The sequence below is a fragment of the Camelus dromedarius genome, chromosome 6 (assembly GCF_036321535.1).
Source record: "Camelus dromedarius isolate mCamDro1 chromosome 6, mCamDro1.pat, whole genome shotgun sequence".
In the NCBI taxonomy this organism is placed as follows: domain Eukaryota; kingdom Metazoa; phylum Chordata; class Mammalia; order Artiodactyla; family Camelidae; genus Camelus; species Camelus dromedarius.
Window position 1 is genome coordinate 18,691,563 of NC_087441.1, and position 21,611 is coordinate 18,713,173.

The 21,611-nt window shown below is 38.3% G+C and overlaps 1 protein-coding gene across 12 annotated transcripts in view; it reads right to left on the minus strand.

Moving 5' to 3' along the window:
• The window catches only part of UTRN (utrophin), a 457,624-nt gene that overhangs the window by 348,919 nt on the left and 87,094 nt on the right, over window positions 1-21,611 (minus strand). For all 12 annotated transcript variants that reach the window (XM_064486618.1, XM_064486616.1, XM_010983720.3 and 9 more), the window contains 6 exons: window positions 19,332-19,393; window positions 6,602-6,694; window positions 5,330-5,407; window positions 4,894-4,986; window positions 2,523-2,695; window positions 8-123 (listed from right to left, as the gene is read on the minus strand). In XM_064486618.1, coding sequence (XP_064342688.1) covers window positions 8-123; window positions 2,523-2,695; window positions 4,894-4,986; window positions 5,330-5,407; window positions 6,602-6,694; window positions 19,332-19,393 — 615 coding nt within the window. The remainder of the gene's footprint in view (window positions 1-7; window positions 124-2,522; window positions 2,696-4,893; window positions 4,987-5,329; window positions 5,408-6,601; window positions 6,695-19,331; window positions 19,394-21,611) is intronic.

Consider the following 21,611-nt stretch of genomic DNA (forward strand, 5'->3'; position numbering starts at 1 on the left):
ACAGTACCTTCAGGATCTAACAGCTTCTCAATTCCCAAATAAGTTTGAGCCTTGCTGAAGGCATGTTCAAGTCTCTCAATTGGGGACATTTTGACAACTCTATCCCAGCTGAAGAGATCAGGTCTGAAATCAGCATGCAAATAAAATTCAGTGCAGATAAAATACGTGGAAACAAAGTCATTATTGTTATAATCTAACACATTTCAGTTTTAGATCTTCTTATTTGTGAGTATAAAATTTTAAAGTTTACTTCTTATATCGCAAAGGATTGTCAAATGTATGTTTTAAGATAATCTATAAATATGAAAACAGCAGGTGAACTATTCTAAGGTTTTGTAATGGTTATATATGCCTGTTAAAATTTTGGGATAACCACTAAAAGACTAGAAATGGTGTTTTTCCCATGTAGTGAAAAAAAAAAAAAAAGGGAGGAGGAACCTATCAGTATAAGACAAGAAAGAAAAAAAGATACAGAAAAAGCAAGAAAAATGAGAAGCTCAAAATAAGTGGTAAAAAGTGAACTGAAATACATCAATTATCACAATCACTGTTGATGGACCAAATTCTCCAGCCAAAAGACCAAGATTAGCAGGATAGAAAATCTAGCTCCAGTCTCTTCACAGGATGCTTCTAAAGCAAAGGCCCTGAGAGAACTTCCCTCCACCCCTCTCCACACACCTATTGCATACTATTTCATTTCAATCTTGATTTTCTTTTAATCCATGAAACTAAACATCCCTGTTGTTCTGACTCACCCCAAAATTGACCATTTTCTTTGTGCTTTATCTGTTCCTGCATGTTGGACCCACCTACCTTCCAGGATTTGCCCACTCACCTCCACCCCCAGTTCCCTCTCAGACTTCATCTCCCGTGACTCCCCTTACTCACGTCACTAAACCCAGCAGCCTCCCACATGCCAGCATCTCCTCCCCTCCTGCCTGATGGATTTTTCTTCAGCATATTTACCACTTCTATATGCTACACAACTCACATTTTCTTTTTTTTTTTAATTGTCTGCCTCCCTGTATTTGAACATAAACTCCAAGAGGGAAGACTGAGATGTTTGCTTGTTTTGTTCTCTGCTCTACATCCTGTTCCTAGCACACAGCAGGCACTCCACACATACTTGTTAAGTCAATTAAGAAATAGCTGAAAAAGTGTGTTAGCTAAAATTCAAGTTTTCTGATAACATCTCTTAACCAACTGTTAAACAGAGGGCAACCTCCTTAAACTGATAAAAGAGAAGTAAAAGAAGATTGAGTGTGGGTGTTTTTTAAACCAGATAAAAAGCATATCAAAAAGCTACAGCAAATAACAGTCCCGTGGTAAAACATTAAAACCACTCCCTCTGCTATCAAGAACAAGACGTTCTGCCCACTATCACAAATTCAATTCACTATTGTATTAAAGGACAAGACGCAGATGAAGGGGAAAGAAAAGAGAGGGGAAAGGAAGGCAGAAGAGGGGAGAAGAGAGGACGGGAAGGGAAGAGAGGAGAGGAGAGAAAACTACTACAATTCCTGGACAGTCTGCAGAGAAAAAAAAAACAACACAGTAACAAATTTAAAATTCGTAAGAATTTAACAAGTGTTCAAATACAAGATGTAGAAAAGTCAACTGCATTTTTATATATCAGCAAAGAACATAGAGGAAATAAAACTTGAGACAATAAATAATTTACAAGAGTGATAAAACACATAACACATTTTGCCTTTCACACTGAAATCCTTGCTGTATCTGGAATCTATCCTGGGTATGCTGAGGCAAGGAACCGATCCACTCATTTCCATTTGTTCCAAATTATAGATTAATCTGAAATATGGGTTCAGTTGTGGAAGAGGATGGAGCTATTTCTGAGCTCTTTACTCTGTTAGGTTGAACTATACAAAACTGCCATTCTTATAGGTCAAAAACAGTCAAATACTGGCAATTTCATACACTTCAACCTATTATTATATTATTGTATTTATTTACAGTACTATAAAAGAGTCTCAATTTATAACTTCATATTAGTTTTGGTTTCTGTTTGGGAAATACTTCAGCCTGCTTCTTCTCCTTCAGGAGTGTATTGGCTCGTTTTGGTCCTTTGGTCTTTTATTATATAATTAGAATCTGTTCACAACTTTCATGAACAAAGTCATTTGTCTACTTTTAATTGAGATCACATTGAATTTCTGAAGTTTTTCTTTTAGTACGAGGCTGAAAACTAACACAGTTCTTTGTGTACATTAGTTAGTGCTGAATGAGTGGGCTTAAACTATGTGAATTATTTTACATTTTTTAACTTATAAATATGTAGAAGAAACCACGGACGTTGCACTGTGGCCTCTAAGTCCTATGAAAATAAAGACGGGATGGGCAGTTTTCTTCCACGCTATTTCTTTTCTTTATGTTTTGGTAGAGCTTGTGCAGAGAAGAGCGGTGGTAGTGCGGAGGGGCTTTAGGGAGGAGTAAGATAGGAGGGACAGGGAGGAGGGACAAATGTGTACAAGTCTTCACATCTAAGAAGAGTCACATCTCACTTATGTCGGTGGAGCACAGCGTTAAAGGCAAGCCCATCCGTCCAGCTGGTGGTGAAGTTGAGGACGTTGACCTGGCTGTACGGCCTCGTGGACTGGCGCACCCAGCTCAGCAAGATCTTCTCACTGTTCGTCTGCTGCAGGTCTGACATGATATCCTTCATGACATCTTTTACCTGTTCAAAAGAAACCATGCCTGCCTATAACTTACAGTAGTTACTGGAATTAAGTCCTTGAAGAAGGAATATTGTATTCATCAACCATTATGGGTCAGGTCATCGGTACACAATTTATTTCAAAAGTTTCCTTTAAATACCAGAAAGGTACATATATTTTTAACAGTCATGATTTGGGGGGTACTAGAATTTGGAGGTGATTTTAACCTCACCTTTATACACTGTGGCATTTTCTATATCTTAGCCAATACTTATATTACATTTGGTTACAGTAAACACTACTTTCATAGCCACAAAAAAAGTAATATTTTAAAACTCTACATTTTCTAATATCGTTTAGTAGGAAGAAAACTCAGTTTTTATTTTCTACAGAATTGAGAAAGAAGGGAAGAACTTTTGGCTGACTACAAAATCCAAGAATAAAGTGCATTTCCTGATGGTAATAACAATTATAAACTAGAACTAATATTTTATACTATTATTCTAAAGCAGTACATCTGTCTTAAGGAAGTGTTCAAAATGATGTGGACATATCAAGAAAAAAAAACACAAGAGCCAACTTAAGCGAGCTTGTAAAATAAAAATGATAGTGAAAGATCATAACCTATTAAATAAGTGTACACAGATATATAAATGAAGGATGGATAGAAAGATACATACATACAGACATACATACATACATAGATAAACCAGAGACAAGGGGAAGCTCATCCTTACAAGTGGAAAAACAATTAACAAATTTCAAAGAAATGATGAAATTAAAAAATCACTTTGCCAAGCATCATCATAATACTTGATCAGGTAAGAACTATGAATAGATCTTAAAATTAATAGACAAAAGTTAGATAAGTAGCTGAATATTTACACAGTCTCAAAGTATAACCCCACAAGACACCTTTTAATAACAAAAGGCAGTCATATTACAGTGAAGACACCTGCAGATTGCTTCTTGCCCTAATGATGAGCCTTAACACTACCAGGAGAAACCTAATGTGCAACACGTGCTTCCTGGTGTATTAAGCAGAACTCAACATCACTTTTGTGGCATTCCTCCCAAAAATGAGTAACCTGAATCTAATCACAAGTAACTATCAGCCAAACCCACATGGAAGAACATTCTACAAAGTAACTGTTCAGTACTCTTCAAAAATGTCAACATCAAATGTCAGCAAAGAAAGACTCAGAAATTATTCCAGATTAAAGATGACGAAAGAGACAAGATAAATGAATGTACTGCATGAGCTGGTATTTTCTTTCTCTTTAAGGATATTATTGGGGCAATTGACAAAAATCTCCATAAAATCAATAATTAAATAATTGTATTATTTCAATATGCTCCTGATTTTAATAATTACATACCATTTGTTAGAGCATAATATAATACTTATATGCATAATTAATATCAGCATCATAAATATTAATATCATACACTTCACATGATGATAATATTAGTTATGTAAGAGAACTCCCTGTTTTTAGAAAAATGACTTATTTTTACAAAATATACACTGAAGTATTTAGTCAAAGAGAAAGAGAGGGAAAGAGAACACAGAAATATAGACAGCTATTAACTTGGAGAATCTGAGTGAAAGGTATCCAGGAATTCTTTGAGCTATTTTTGCAACTTTTTAGTAAGTCTGAAATATTTTTAATTTAATATTTAAAAAACAGATTTTTTTTTCCTATGCCAGGAAAACAGAGCAGTTTGTCAGGCTTTTTCATTCTAAATTATTTTAAGTTGAATTGTGTCCCCTCCCCAAATTCATATGTTGAGGTCCTAACCCCCAGCATCTCATAATATGAATGTATTTAGAAATAGGATCTTTAAAGAATTAGTTAAGGCAAAATGAGATCATATGGGTTGGCCCTAATCCAATAAGACTGGTGTCTTAGAATAAGCAAAGGAGATTAGGACACGGACACACACACACACAAACACACACACACACACACACACACACACACACACACGGAGGGAAGGCCATGTGAGGACACAGGAGGAAGGCAGCCACCTACAAGCAAAGAAGAAACAAACCTTGCTGACACCCTGACCTCAGATTTCTAGCCTCCAAAACTGTGAGAAAATGAATTTGTTGTTGAAGCCACCCAGCCTGGTACTTTGTGGCAGCAGCTCTAAGAGATGAATACACAGACGATGCATTTGCAATTCCTATTAAGAAGTGATCGACAGTCCCCACCTGCCAGTGCAGAATGATGCTCCAGAGCAATCCCAAAGTCAGTTTGTGGTTTCCATCTACAATGTCCGTGCCTCCGATATTCACTAGATCCACCTATTAAAATGAAAAAATAACTTTTAAGACAATTTTCCCACAGAAGCCCAGGTTTTTGTTTTAGGCCATTTGGAACAGCAACTTAAGTAAACAATAAGAAAAATTTCACCTTAGAGAATCAAGTAAATCTAAATCTCAAAAATGTATTACTTATACAAGAGACTGATAAAGTAATCAGAAAGAGCACAACGATTCCTTCACTCACAGAAAAGGTTCAATACTTCTCATAAGAAAAGTTTTTCCAAAAAATCAGTTGATGCTAATGCCCAGAGCACATGGCTGGTTTCATAATGCATCATCCCGATGGCATCAAAGAACCCCCAAAGTCACATGACAAACTTACATTGTTCTGATGTAAAACCTGCAGCACTCTGTTGACATTATTTAAAGCATGTACCCTGGTGGAACCACGTTCCTTCGGCTGGAAAACAAATCACAAAATCAAATGAGACAGAGTCCTTCCACATTTGCCATCAAACACTGACATTGAGATGTACATGGAACAGCAGCTCTGAAAGCAGAGCCCCTCTGTGCCAGGAGCTCTGGCTGGGTTCTCAGGCCACCCTGGAGGCTGGCATTGACAGAATGCAAATTCTCCTACTAATATCTTAAAAGAGTAGTTCCTTCACTTGCCTGAACGCTGGAATCTCCCAGAGAGCCTCCAAAAATACCAACCCCTGTGTCCGATCCCACCCCCAATCCCGTGATCTAATGAGTGCAGAGTGTAGTCTGGGTTTGAAATGTGTAAAAGATTTCCTTGGTGGTTCTAATGTGCAAATTGCAAACAAGTTTGGGAACCAATGCTCCAGGGACAAAGCTTCTTTTATCTTAATTGCACTGGACCCCCAAAAATTTAGAAGTTGTGTCACCTCCATCCTACACTAGAGAGATCAGAAGTGCTGTCCCAGGTTCCAGGTAGCGTTACAGGGCCCAATGCCACCCCGGGGAAGGGCGAATGGAAGGCTTCTTTCTGCCTCACTGGCCAGGGAATCTTATCTGAGACAGGGATCGGCCTCTCCCATAGGTGCCTACCCACCATCTGGGAGGCAAAAAGTAGAGAGTTACGCCCCACTCTTTGGCAGGAAAGAAATTCATTTTCAAGAGTGTATCCCTCTATACTTTCTATAGTAATTCTACCTCTAGTGTTAAAGTTTATACCCACAAAATGTATCCTCTTCATTAGCAGAGTTATTTCTTTGTGCATATAAAGTCATAGAGCTGGATTTGATGAACAAAATGAAGATAATACTGAAAATCTGAATAAAAATAAATGCCATCAGTTTTTAATGACTTTTTTTTTACTATTTGTTGAATAATATTACATGTATTTGTATATTTTCTACTGTTGAAAACATTGTGCCCTCTTCACATATCCATTCTTCTTTGTGATTCTCTACAAACTGAGAGCAGTAATCATATAGTAATTGTTTTATAAAAATGAAGCCCTCTTAAAGCCTAAATATTGCTCTATATCAAAGAATTCATTAAAACCCTTTTTTTTAATGTTCCTATTTCAGCCTCTACATTGTAAGTGCCCCCAGAAGGTCTTCAAGTATTAGTATCAGTAATGACAAGACACTCCATTAGCTTGGTTATCCGAGATGACACCTCTCACCAGTGAGGTTCCTGTGAGGCCTTCGAGAAGATCCAGTAGCTTCCTTCCATCTTTGAGGTCTGTGAACATATCACTGATGGGTGGTTTTCCACTCTATAAAAGAAAAAATACAATTTCAGCAGCAGAAACTCCATACACAAGCGGCGAATAAATGAATGGTTTCATTTCTTTCCAATTAAAAGTCTGGATGATCAGCAGGCTATTCAAGTTTGCCTTGTATGGAAAGAAGTACAATACAGAGAACTTTGAAATCTATAACAAATGTCTGGAGCTGAAAGATATAAACTGCATTATTTCTTAGAAAGGGAGCAAATAAAGCTGTGATTAATGTCAATATGCCTTGACTACGGTGTATACAGTTGACCACTGAACAACACAGGTGAACTGCGCAGGTTCACTGACAGCTGGATTCGTCTCAGTAGTAAATACTACACTACTGCACGACCCGCAGTTGGTGGAACCCACAGATGTGGAACTGGGATAGGAGGGGGCCGACTATAAATTATTTGTGGATTTTTAACTCTGCGGGGTTGGTGCCCCTAATTTCCTGTGTTGCTCAAGGGACCACTGTATTCCTGAGAAGGAAGCTGTGTTAAAAATTTAAATGAGCATACAGCACCTGGGTGCAGAAACCAAAGAAAACTGTGTGGATTCCTATTCCACCTCGCACTTTGGTTTTCAGTATTTCCGTCATGGTAGCAGTTCATCTCCATCAGTTTCAGCTCTCCAATTTCAGCTCTCAAGCGTTAGGTCTGTATTTCTAGCTACTAGTTTCTGAATGGTTAGGACACTTCTGGCTGTGTCTAAATCAGGTATCATTCCTGTATTTTGAATGACAAAACTTACAGAATTTCTACACTCTTGTCCCTGACTAATAAACAAGATCAACTTCCCCTGATAGACATGTTCTAGTATCTGATGCCAGAAAATCCTCCCCCATTAACAGGTAGTCCTTGACTGTCTGTGTATGATTTATGATTCCATGGTTGTACACAACAGGACCATTACTGCACAGAAAGTCAGGAAGCCTCAGTTTTAATCCCAGTTTGACCATTAACTAAACCAGTGAACCTAAATCAGCTACTTAACCTTCTTATAAATCACAGGTTATTGTAAAGATCAAATAACTAACATTAGGTGAAAATGTCCAGAAAGTTATAAAGCACAGTATTATAAACGTTGTATTATTATGTTGAGTCAAATTGTTCCCTCCTAATATGAAATCTCCAGAGATTTAGATCCTGTCAATAAGAAAAGCATCTTACAGTCAATAATTATTGTATCTTCTTTATTCTTCACTTTGAAAAAATATATACATAAAATCATATAAAGCAACATTTTACTCAGCCTGAAATTGATGAGGGAGAAGGAAGCCATTCTGAAGTTTCCTAAAACTCTGCATTTTCCCTTATTTCCTCTCTTCTTCCTAATTTTTCAAAATTTTAATTCATTTACTTAGTTTAGGTTTTGTTTGTTTGTTTGTTTGGGGGGGGTAATTAGGTTTATTTATTTGTATTAATTTGTTTTTTAACAGAGGTGCTGGGAGTTGAACCCAGAACCTCATGCATGCTAAGCATGTACTCTACCACTGAGCTATACTCTCCCGTCTGTTTCTTATGTTTTTAATTATGTGTAATAAACAGTTAATTGATGGTTTCTATCGTGTGGCTTTTCCATAGTTCATATATTGTAAGTGAGGATAAGAATGGTAAAGTTTTCACCATAGTATCAGTAAAGAATAAACTATGACTTATTTGTATCTGAAACAAAACTGGGACACAGAGGGGACACGACAAGCAAGAGGCAGAACCAGGATGTGATACCACAAACTCTGACTCCAAATCCATGTTCTCAAAGACTGTGCTAAACTGCTCCTAAAATAATGAGGGCATAGAACCGTGACATATAGGGAAGGAAATATTTAATCAGCGGTGGAGGGGGGGACAATAGAGAGGAATCTTTAATGACTTCCTGAAGAGGGCAATATGCCACACTGAAATGAACCCAAAAGGAAAATTATTCTCTTCCAAGCCCAAGGCTTTAAAGTATCTCTGGTGCTTTTGAATCACAGGCTCTAAATATGGATGGGATCCATCCTGGGAAACAGTTTGGAAATGTCAGAAGTCATTGTTTAATAAAAATAAGAACTGATTCAGCTTGACAGTTAAACTCTTATTTAGATTTTTAATTCTTTGCTAAGTCTTATTTGCAGAAACTTCTCTGACAGAGAGAATACAGTTTAATAATTCAATTGGACAAACATTTGGTGAATACCTCCTTTGTGCCTGGCCCTGCAGAAATGCCAAGTTCAGGTCACCCTCCCCCATTTACAAGTGAGGGTTTCCATAGTTTTCCAATAAATACAAAATAGTACAAATGAACAATCTCGAATTTGGAAGACAGATAAGCCTTGGGTCCCATTTAAGCATAAAAAAACTCAAAAGGCAACCTTTTGTCCAGGCGTCCAGATGACAGAGGTGACTCGCTTTGGCTGCCTCCTTCCTCCCGTCCACTTTTCCCTGTACCATCTTTGAACTCTCTTAATGCCAGTCCTAACACCATTTTGACAAGGGGGACCACCATTAATACCTACAGCTGAGACACTGAAGCTCCTGAATTTAAAAATGTCAGAGGACAGGGCAAACTGTCAGCACAACGCATGAGGGATAAGCCGCGGTCCATGAGAGGGCAGGGGCTGCAAACGCACAGATGGGGAGGGTGTGTGTGTGTGTGTGTGTGTGTGTGTGTCTGAACCCGAGGGCCCATCACACCCGGTGACACAGCCAGAAGCCAGTGCTCAGCTCCAGCCATCAGTGGCCATGTGGGCATTCCAGTCCATTGTTGGTAGGACTTCTGGTTTCTCAAAAGGAGCTGGAAAAGTGAGTTTATCTGTGTAATCTCCTGATATTTGTAATTTCCTAAAACATGGTGCCAGAGCTTGTCTATAGGCACACCGGATCCTCGGGCGACTGATTAGCAATCTGTCTCACAGGGCATAACACAGAGATGTGAAACATAAGATTAGTCAACAGTGAGTCCTCGGAGGGATTGAGGAACTCCGTGGAAGGGGGACACACACACACACACACACACACACACACACACACACACACACACACACACACACACACTAGGGAACATGACTGATTGCAAAAGACCAGCAGAGTCATTACACTTGCTCAGACCAAAACACAAAGGAGTCATACCAGAATCTTTTCCTTTCACTCAGTCCCCATCTCCAGTCCCATAAACCCCTATCATTTCCACCTCCAAAAACACATTCCAGAGGTGACCACTTCTTCTTATCACTATTGCTCCTAATCTCGCCCATGCCTCCAGTCCCAGGCCAACTGACTTCTTTCCTTCTGCATAAGAATCAGAATAACTCTAAAGTGCAGGTCACACCTGTCATGTCCCTGCTTTAACAGACTCCCACTATAGGCAAATGCAACCCAAACTGCAAATAAGAGAGCCTGTGTGAGCTGGTCTCCGCCCTCTCCCTAGTCTAATTCTGTATTATTCTTCTCCTTCTTCAATACACTTAAATCACAACTATTTCCATCGTAAGTCAAGTTCTTCAGCAGCAGTAGGAACAGTAATAGAAAAAAAGCCTGTAAAAGACTGAATAAGAAAGTAAAATTTAGGACGTGCAGTCTGGAGTTCTTAAAAGGGTGAAATGCTAGTTCTTTGTCACTACAACAAACAAACCAGAGGCAGAACTGGGGCTTGGACTCGGGGTTCAAAAGACTGCCTCCTCTCTGTGTTGTGCTATGCTGACACTGACTGGCAAGTGGAGGGTGACGATCACAGTCCGCGCCCCACGGCACTCAGAATCCACCCAGATGTCACCAAACCAGGACTAGCGTGGCGTCGTGAGCCCATCAAGGGGATTTATGAACGAGCTTGATTCTGCCAAATTTGCACCAAGTGACAAATATAGTACAGCGACAGATTCTGTCCTGTGATTTACCTAATCCCACTATAAACAATCAAGTTATAACTGTGTATAATAAGAAGAGTGAAAAGACAACAGTTTTTAAATGCTTTCACCACTAACATGTCTGATGATGGTATCTTACAAATAATAAATTTGAGCCCTTTGATACTGTTGGATTGTTCTCTTATTTATTTATACCGTATCTATTTTCAAAACAGGATTTGAGGCAGTCTGCTCAGTTCAGTTTCTATCTCCACTGTTTACAGCATGCGTGTGTGTGTGAGCATGTGTCAGTCTAATTTTGTGTGTGTCCTACATATGTATATATGGCATATATAGACATATACATACATATACCATAATATATTTGTATTCTTCTCAGATCAGTTTGGTGCCCCTGATCACTTTTTAAATGATGCTCCAACATCTAATAACTTATTGTAAGTTTTGTAGTCTCTCTTTTTCAAGTGATTTTTTTTCAAGGGGTTAGTTATTATAAAAACTCAGAAAGAAATAAGTGATTTACTATTTCTTTAAATATTTTAAAAACCAGAATCTTTAATTTATGAACCCTAAATCTTAGCACTGATAAAAATGTGGCTCTTGTAATTCTTCACTTTCTTAAAAATTAATAATGTATCAGTGAGCACTCTGTACAGTGTCATTTTGGTTAATTATAATATGTTTACATGTAAATAGATTCCTTTTAAGTATTTTACAACAAAAATGTACTTCTCTTGATGATGGAATTAAAGGTGGATTAAAAAATCTCTTTGGGTTTCTTCTCTTTTCTAATCTTCTGTAATGTGTATTATTGTATAAAATAAATACAGATTGTCTAAAAAGTGGTATCTCTAGTTAAAGTTAAGCAACTGATAAAATTAGGTTTATTACAATGATAAAGCTTACACAATTATGCAGCCCCATGAGTGAAATGAAGAGGATGTGATCTTCAATGTCCACTTTATGATTCAACCCCATAGTGAAAGAGCCAAAGCAGAATTTCTTTTGACTGAGATGACAAAAAGCAAGACAAGTGCAATGAGATGCCTAAGGAGGTCATTAAACACCTTGACAAGGGGAAAGCAACAAAATGTTCCAAAATCACTTAAAGAATTAGTGAGTACATGGCTCTCGGACATTCTCCTGAAGAATTCATGGTGGTCAGCCAAAGTTCTTAAGGGTTGAACAAGATTCCATTTGGAAGCTTTCTAGGAAGGAGGGAGAGAGGAGAGGAAGGAGAGAGAGAGGCTGCAGGAACAGATGGCTCAGGTAATCACACCTGCACCACATTAACTGCGGAGCAGTGATTCATGCAGTGATCACAGTGGAATCAAAGCAATGAATGTGCATCTACCTTAGAAATCACCAAAAAAAAAAAAACCTGTAAAACATAAGCTAAATCAAATAATAACAATCTTTCAGAGAACTGAAAGTCATACAGCATGTAACAGAATTTTCATCTTGATTTTGGTAAGCAAAGTAACTGAGACAGTGCTGAGAAACCTGAGATGGTAAGGGGCCACCTGCCGGCTGGTGCACCTGGCAGCCAGGGGCAGGGCCACCTGCACACTCCATGGACAAATAACTAGGAGAGGTCTGCAGGGTGAATAAACCCCGACTCCAAATGCCTCCCAGGCCCTGCAGGCCGACTCAATAAACAATGCAGCTCATTCCATATATGCACAACTGGCAAAGCAGGGGGAAATGTTTGAGAATGCAGTTCCTCAAAAGATAGGCTGCCATGGGACTAGGTTGAGGCATGAGTTAGGGCACTGGTAATGATTATGTAAAGGTAAAGAAAACACTTTCTTTGTTTAATAAAGGAGCGGCAGCTGCCCTGTCCCTTCCTTCTCCTTAGGGTGTCTCCTTCAAAACAAAATAGGCCCAATTTTTTGGTCAGGAATTAGATAAACCTACCTCCAACTTTTCAATGCAAGATAACAAAGACCTCAAAATTAACTCAGGAATCTCTCGGGAGGTGGACAGGAGACCAGCACAAGGAGCATCCATCTTTCTCTCCAGGAGATAAACACTCATTGTTCTTTCTTCTACTTTACTATATATTTGTGTGAAATTTCTGTCCTGACTTTCTGGTTGTTCACAAATTGCCTGCATGAACCTAATCAAATGTAAATACTCAATAATAAATTGCGCTTTCTCTGTATTCTATGTTGAATAAAGGCCTTTTTGTTGACAGGATTTTCATTTCCCCAACAAATTATAAAAACAAAAATAGCAATGTCAACTCCCTCTACTTCCCACCCAGTCTGGCCCCCTCACAGTTGGATGGCCCACCCACAGTGGATGGGTAGCTACCATTAATATTGGAGCTTAAGGCATGAACAGGAGAATATGGGTTCAGTGTCTCCCGGCCCTCTTTAACAGAAAGAGCTTCTTTGCCCCAAAACCACCACCTCTTCAACAATCCACTCTCTATAACTCACTGGTCCACACTGACTGAGACCTACCCATGCATATGCACCAGTCTCTGAGGGTAGAGACAATGGGGTCACACAGGCTGGATGCAAAAACACAAGGCAGGGGGCTCCATTAACCCCTTTCTAGGTGAAGGGTAATTTCCTTTGCTAATAAATAAAGGTAATTTCCTTTGTAATCTTCTCAGCAAATTAATCACAAAATTGATCATCCATTACAAAGACTTAGCATATAGTACCCAATTTGTTTAATGATTACAAATATTAATAGGCTCAATTAAAATTATTATATTAAGTACTCAATATGTGTAAACACAGCATGTTAAATAATACTTATGGTTTTTTTTTTATTTTAGGGATCTTTAATTTATCCATAGTAACCAGGTGAAAGTCATTCTGCAAATATGCTTGGAACCAAAACAAACCCCCCCAAAAAATCAAACTGAATGAAAACAAACAACAAAAACAAACAAACTTACATAGCACGGCTAAAACATATCTGGAAGCTGTTTAGGAATATGAAATGTATTTTATTTGTTGCTATAGAGGTACTGGTGAATAGATACAGATGGAAGATTCTCAAGGAACCATTTGAATGGTTATGGCCCCTAAAACCAATTAGTTGAGTCGCCATATACATATGCATGAAAATAAACCAATGGGAGACCCAGTGTGTAACTCTCCTGCTCAAATTTCTACTATAGATGCTTTTTACCATCACACAGGGACGCTTGCACAGTGTCCTCCACGATACTAACAAGAGGACTAAGCATGGGCTGCTTTTGCTGCACCCTCCTACACGTCTTTCCCACTCCTAATTTTGTGACCATCCACTTCCAACATGAACAAAGTTGAAAACAAAAGGACACTGAAAGCAATGTCCCACTGTCTCCAAATGGAACACATTGAAATAGCTATTCATACTGAAATTGTACAGAAACTGCTTCACAGATTTCCTCTCTTACATTCTATCAACTTAAAGTTCACGTTTGGAATAGTAACTAAATGAAAACTTGGCTCATCTTTGTCTTCAAAAAGGGAAAAGCAGAAATCTGCCCAAACTAAAATTCAGCATTTTTAAGTTTGCCTATTTTGTACCTAACCTTTATTTGTTAAACGTCTCTTGAGAATCGCCATACCAAACTGATAAAACAGCTTCTGCAGTTCGTACGTCTCCACTCTGACAGATGAGCAGCTCTGAAAGTCAGCCAAGGAAACGCAGGCTCAAAGTCAGGACAAATTTCCCAAGACCGAAGCAAAGAGGCTTTCGCTGCCTCCCTTGGGAGACCAGCCCACTAACAAGCCTCCCTTGGGAGACCAGCCCACTAACAAGCCAGAGGCTCTTAGCATTAGAGGGAACAAAAACACTCCAACTTTACCCACCAGACCATGGAATAAAGTTGGCTTAACGAGCCAATGCTTTTTTTCCATTTCTGCTTTAAAACACATGTATAGCACAGATCAGGGATACCACCATTGGGGGGTACCTGAGAGAATTTTAATTTAGCATTCCTAAGTAATTGTAATCTCCTATAATGTTTCACAATAATCCCTCAATATTTCTTAGCAATATGAGGCAAGTAATTATGCTTAAGTGTGGTTTATAGCTAAAGAAATAAAAACCAAGTGACCTGAAAAAACTGGCTAGTAATTTGCCCCAGGTCATAAATAAATGAGCAGCATATCCAAGGGTAAGTGTTTAATTTCCTAACTCTTAGCTCCTTTAGATAATCATTTTCCTCTGAGCTCTTCATAACTTTTCAAAATTCAGCATTCATAAGTTATTCTACACTGTGTGACTGCTCAGGAAACCCAAACTCCAAAGCATTGAGGACCTGCAGCAAAACCAGTATGTATTTATAGTGAATGCTTTCTTAGCTCTCAAAAGATGGTTTCAACCCATATTACTCAATATTCTCAAGCTCTTTACCAAATCCCTGACCAAGAAATGAATTCAGCTGATACTGTTTTACATCTCATTTTTCATCACTGTGAATTTAGTAGGTGGATCCTCTTTGAAGAATCCTATCCAGTAAATAAGAGAATCATATGTATTACGTTCAAATGGCGATTTAACAATCTTTCCAGCTCAATTCCAAGAAACCAGGTAAAAGTGGAAACTCTGCACAGCTGGATTTGTTTTTGTGAATAAATGTGGCAAAAGCCCTGATGCCCTCATATCCATGAAGTAACACAATTGATGCCATTCTGCGCTCAATCCCACACTCTGCTTCTGTCTCTTTCCAATACAACCACCTCCAGCTGGTTTAAGATTATATACTGTTAGGCATGTAAGTATATGTTTCTGTCACTGTCATTCGTTTATTTATTAAGCCTATAAATACTCACTGGGTGCTTACTAAATGCCAGAAGTTGTGCCAGTGAGCAAAATAGACAATCCCTCCACCCATGGAACAGACCACTGTCTAGGAGAGGAGAGACAAATATTTTGAGATGCAATTATTTAAAGTACAATTACGATAAGTCCTTCAAAGGCTAACACTTTAAGAATATGGAGCTTATCTATCTTAGTCTGGGAGCTCAGAAAAGGTGTCCTTGGAAAAGTGACATTTAAGCTCAGGCAAGAAGGAGAAGCAGGAGTTGGCCAGGAAAAGACGGAGGAGGGAGCATGTGTAAAAGCCACGGGGAGGGCCACTGCGGTGGTGAGGGTATACTGAGGAGCCAGAGTAAAGTAAACTGAAATTAGAAGGAGATGGGAGGGGGCAACTATTTACAGTCCTGAAAGCCAAGTAAGAACAAAGGGCAGCCACTGAAAGATTTTACTGAAGAGAAAGGGGTATTGAAGCCGACACTTTAAGATAACTCCAGCTAGTCTGTAGAAAATGGAAGGAAGGAGATGCATAAGGTGGATCGTGGGAAGGAAGAACCTTATAGATTATTACAATGGTCCACATGTTTAGGGATAACTTTCCAAAAATGGTAAAGCCATGACTCTCATATGAATGTAACATTAAAGTACATTTAAGACTTCAACTCAGTAATTAGTGAGGGAACCCAGTAAGATGTTACCACAAGGACAAAGAAAAATTCAGAAAACTACCTGTTTATATGCAAAAAAAGGAAAGCTGAAATAAATTTACAGCAAATGCAAAAACAAATCTATCCAAGGGGAGATAATCAATTACATTCCAGCTACGTGGTATATTTATAGATAAGAATCATTCGCGTTATTATCTGTTTTCTACAGCTCCCTGGGTTGTACAGTAGCTCAAAGATAATGGAAGGTAGGTAACTCAGATGGCTGAGCTGACAGGACTCCCACCAATTTTTTTGTTCATCTTAAAAAGACTTTCACAATTATTACTAACTCAGATAATCATGACTTGGCAAAAGATGCCAGTAAAAATGGAGAAAAAATGGACAATATTGAATATGTATGGTACTAGAATCAACAAGACTTGGCATTTGAGACTTTGGCTAGGGAGGGGTCGAGAAGGACATGCCTACAGAAGGAATTTATAACAAATTCCTAAACAGTAGAAGACGCCATCAGGATCTGTCTGGATTTCTCAGCATGGGGGCACTACTGCTCTGTAGAGGGACTCATACTGCATGGAAGAAGCAGACTCAATCAACAGTTATATTTTAAAGTCCACCACAATATACCAAAGGACACGACTTTTAAAAGGTGCTAGCCTCTGGATTACCTAGTGACGCCAAGCCCAAGTACAACCTCACCCTAGCTCAGCAAGAGTTAAGTCTCTGGGAAGTCTGTGGAAATCTCCCAGTTTAGAACTCGGTTATTCCAGATCACCAGGGTGGAAGCAGCCTGACTCATGGACTTAAGACAGCCACAGTAAAGAAAAAAATATGACTGACGTTTAGTGTCACTACCATGAGCCCTCTTTCTCATTATATACAAATAGTCATAACTCCTTCGATAAATTTGCTCTAGGCCCATCCAAATCTCCTTCCAGACTTTGATTTCTTTAAGTAATCTGAAAGGAAATGTTTCCAGGATCAGCTCGGCTTTTGATATTTTTCTCCATGCAAAACAAGCTTTTAGAACTTGTTTACAGAACTGGACCTCTTACTAAAAATGATAATATTATCTGGTCTTTTCATTGTCTTGGCAATAATTCCAAGCTTCCTGGGGCAAAGAATTTACATGGGACTTAAAGTCCTGGTTTAATATTACAAAATAATATATCCATTATAAACGCAAAACTTTAAATATCATGCTCATTAAATAAACTGTTCTGGTATTACTGAACTTTGTGTTCAGGTCTTTTTAAAGATGTCAATGACCCAGGATAAACACTGAGATGTTTCTTGAGAGAATGTGGTTGGGTACATGACCCAAATGATCAATAGATACCGGGAACTGTCCAGTGGAAAAGAGGTCAAAGGATAATAACTGCAGTGAGGATATTTTTGAAGGTCGGAATGAAGAAGTGCTCGAGCAGCACCGCGTTCAAGGTTCAGCTCTGCATGCATGTTATTTATCTTGCATGCATCAGTACTGGATGCAGACCTGGAGATGACACAGATCTACCGGGTGATGTTCCAGTTCAACAAGGTAATGTTATGTCTGAGCCAAATTCCTAGCGAGACTGATAAGGTTAAACATTTTCAATTGTTCTTCCTCAACTGTCATCTCTGTTCTCCTACGTTCCCCCCTTTTGCATCCTATTATACTGTCTACCTCTCTCCATTCTCATAAATAGGAACAAAAGTAATTCTCCCAGTTTCAAATGTTCCCTAAACGTGGGTCTAGAGAGATTACAAAGCTTTCAAATCAATCTTCAAAATCAGTTGTAAGGTAATTCTTCCCCAATGACTAAATTAAGCTGCTAAAAAGTAGGTCTGCTTAACTTGCTCTATCTAGAAAATGACCATATTATCCTTAGTACTAACCAGGATGGATAATCTTACACACCTAAATACTCACGAGACCATTGGGATAAAATATCTCATAAAGAGACTTAGTTCCTAAAACTATGTTGCCCAGAATCTGTCACTCGAAGATGGATACTTCAAAAGTTTTGAATAATGTTGAATCCAAAGCAGCCAGATTTTACCTGTGACTCCTAAACAGAACAAATAAAAATTTACCAAAAAAATGAAAACAAAACCTATGTCTGCTTTGGAATAAACTTAGACATAAAACCACCAATTATGTAAGCATTTCTTTTTCTTGACCTTTCTGCCACAGTCAGATAGTTTTCACATTCCTTACATTCTTAGAAGCAAGCTAAACTATCCCTCAACAAAAACTTGCAAAACCTAAAAATACACTGCAATCAAATAATCAACCATAAATAGTGGGAAGTGGAATAATTTTCAAACTGCCCTGCTACTCAAAGGAATCCTAAAACATTCCCATTTTGCCTCTAAGAAATATCAGTGTTTATTTTCCAGACTTTTGCAATCTTCTCAAATAGAAACTTTTGAAATTTTTGAAGTTAAAATACCACAATGGGCTTTCTCTGAGAAACCTGTATTTTTCATCTTGCTACAGTGTAGTCCTATAACTCATTAACCTGAAAATTCTCCTCCCATCTCAGATTTAGAGGACAAAATTCCAACTTCAATAACCAATGGATAATTATATTAGAACAAGTTTAAAAATAGCACTGCCAATGTTCTGCCCCTAAAAAAAATATTGATCAAAACATTGATCATGGTCCATCAGGTTAGAAATTCTGAGAAAGAACAGATCTTTGGGGAAAGTGAGGAAGCTCACACGAAAAGAACTAGAGGGCAGATAAACATTATGGGGGAGGGTATAGCTCAGTGGTAGAGTGTGTGCTTAGCAGGCAGGAGGTCCTGGGTTCAGTCCCCAGTACTTCTATCAAATAAAATTAAATAAAAATAAACCTAATTACCCCCCCAAAAAAACCCCCAAAAATAAAAAAAATTTTTTTTAAAAAACCCAAAATTTTATTAGCTATACCCTCGAGTATGACAATTCCTAAATACTTCTGCACAAGGTAGAAAGGCCACCTGAATGATGCCAATTTGATTTTAACCAGGCAAAAATGAAATCATCATCTTTTTTAGCTAAGTGAACACAAAATTATCCCAATAAGATAGTCATTTCCTAAATGTACCCAGGGTTTAGAGTCCAAAGCAGTAGAATGTGAGCTTGGCATCTAAAGAATCCTAGGTAAAAATAAAGAACTGTTTACACCATGCTTATACCATGAACTACCTACATCAGAATTTCCACTTAAATATATTATAGAGATAACAAAGGAAAAATAAATGTTATCTGCGCACTCAGATTTCTGTTGGGTCCCATTTCATGGGGAAAATTCACTGTACTTCCAAGCGAACTCTATCAACCAGAAGGAGGCATTGAGTCATCTAAATTTTTGAAAGGCTCTGTTACCTTAGAAAATCGAGCATTTATCCATTTGGTAAAGGTTTTCTTCTGCACGTCATTGTGTTCATCTGTGGGAGGGGAAAGGAGAGAGAAGGGAAAAGAATGAGAGTTTGCACCTTTAGCCAAAGTTCTAAATAAGATCATCTCCAGCCTGGAGAGTTTAAACTGTCCTATAAAGTTCGTGAAACACAGTGATCCACAACTAATGAAGAAAGGGATGGCTGATGGGCAGCATGTACGGAGCTGCCAGCGAATGCCTGTGGCTCAGGGAGGCTCAGGCACCTCCCCGGGGAGCTGGCCTGCTCACCCTTCGTGTTGGCGTACTGCCACCAGCCAACAAACCACATCTGTGAGAAAAGAATCAGGACCTTACTTTTTAAGTAATATAGGCAGTACTTTCCGTTCCATTTTAAGTAAAATTTTAGCCTGATAAAAATGTTACAGCACATTCACGACAAAAATCTAAGCTATCCTTTAAAAACTCATGAGAAACCCATGATTTCTCTCCTTTTCATACAAGTCCTACACTCTCCAGAACAGAAATTAACATGAGGTTTATAGTCAATTCCATAACCCGTTTTCCTGTGGTAAGACTGACATGACAAAGCTTTAACAATCTATAAAAGCAATCTGTACATTTCACAAGCAGAGAAATCAGAGCGGTTTTTCAAAAAATGACCAACTTTGGTTTGGATTATGAGTTCATTTTCCAGGCCACACAAATAAAAATTGACCTTAAAAGAACTAAAGTATCCTGAACGTCTTGAAGAGGGGTTGAGCGCCTTCATTAGGAGTAAGGAAGCCATGTAAAACAGGAGTAAATAATACTTGCAAGGGCATTACGAGGATTCGTGAATGTAAGTGGAACACTTGGCAAAGAGCTGTTTGTTTTTGTTTCTGTTATAGTTGTAATTATTATTATAGTACATGTGAGAACAAAGCAGATAAATTTCCACGTTACCCTTTCTGTTACTTCTAATATCCCCTTCAACTGCTCCCCAATTTTCTTTAAAACTAGCAAGAATCATTGTTGGCTTAAATCCTACAAAGCAGCATATTAACAATCTCTGAGTTCTGAAAGCTACGTAAGGCGTATTTGGAAGAGTGTAGAAAGCTTTGGTTCTGCCTGTACATATACACACTGCTTGTCCCACTACCGTCCATACTGCCAGGCTGCTTCCCACTGATACTGCAAACCATAACAGAGATGGCTCAAGTGTGCTCCGACTTCCGTGCATCAATCTCAAAGGGCTGCTTTCAACCCAGACCTCCTCATTCATCTCTCATAGCATAATTAGAGGTTCATCCACTACTCCACCAAGTTAGTGGCATCTTTGGTCCTTACTCCCTTCTGGAAGGAGAGTGTGTAATTAAAAGGTCAGTCCTAGAACAAATATAGCAGCAGCTTCAAAAAGGAGTGCAGTTCTACAGATGCATAAAGGTAATTGGGAGACTGACTCTGCAACACAAAGGGGGCAATTGGATGAAAACCGAAACTGCTCTCTAAGAAACTTCGTGTTGTTAATTGTGCTGAGAGGTGGCCTTCCTTCCAGAAAGGACAACACAGTCAGCATCAGCCTCGATTTCAGGCTTTTGACCATCTGATCAATGCCACATATAAGCCATTTATTAACCAAGAGGACTTGCTGACACACTCTGAATGTCCCAGCCTTGGAATCACACCCAAGAGGGACAGGGCTGAATTATACACAGTATGTAAGTCAGGAAGACACATCAAACGTGCAGAGTGCTGTACCAGCCCTATCAATGCGAATTTAATATTCAATATCAGTGTTCAGAGCACTTAGAAAATCCAATTATTTAGCTATGAACAAAAATATATATGAAGGTCATAAACATGAAATTCTCTTAATTCCATAAAATTCATATAATTTAAGAATTTTTACCATAAAATGGGGAAATTTCTAAGGAATAAATATTACCACATTTTTTCCTTAACCTTTTTTCTGAGCATTTAACCTTCTTATCTTCAAAAACATATTAAAGTCTCTAATGCTATGTGTGTTCCTCTCCAGAGATGGGAAGGACAAAGAAACGAGCACCTGTCATTTCATCAAATAATAAATAAAAACCTTCCATTTTATCACATGTAGAATGAGATCAAATTTTAAATTAAGTTCCCATCACACAGAGATGTTCATAAAAATTAATAAGGTTATATTTCTATAATGGTCTTTATCTTTGGGTCAAATCAAAATCTGAATATGAATCTAAGTAACTGATATGAAATAGAGTTTTAGTTTGTAAAAGGGAAATTGTCTAGCA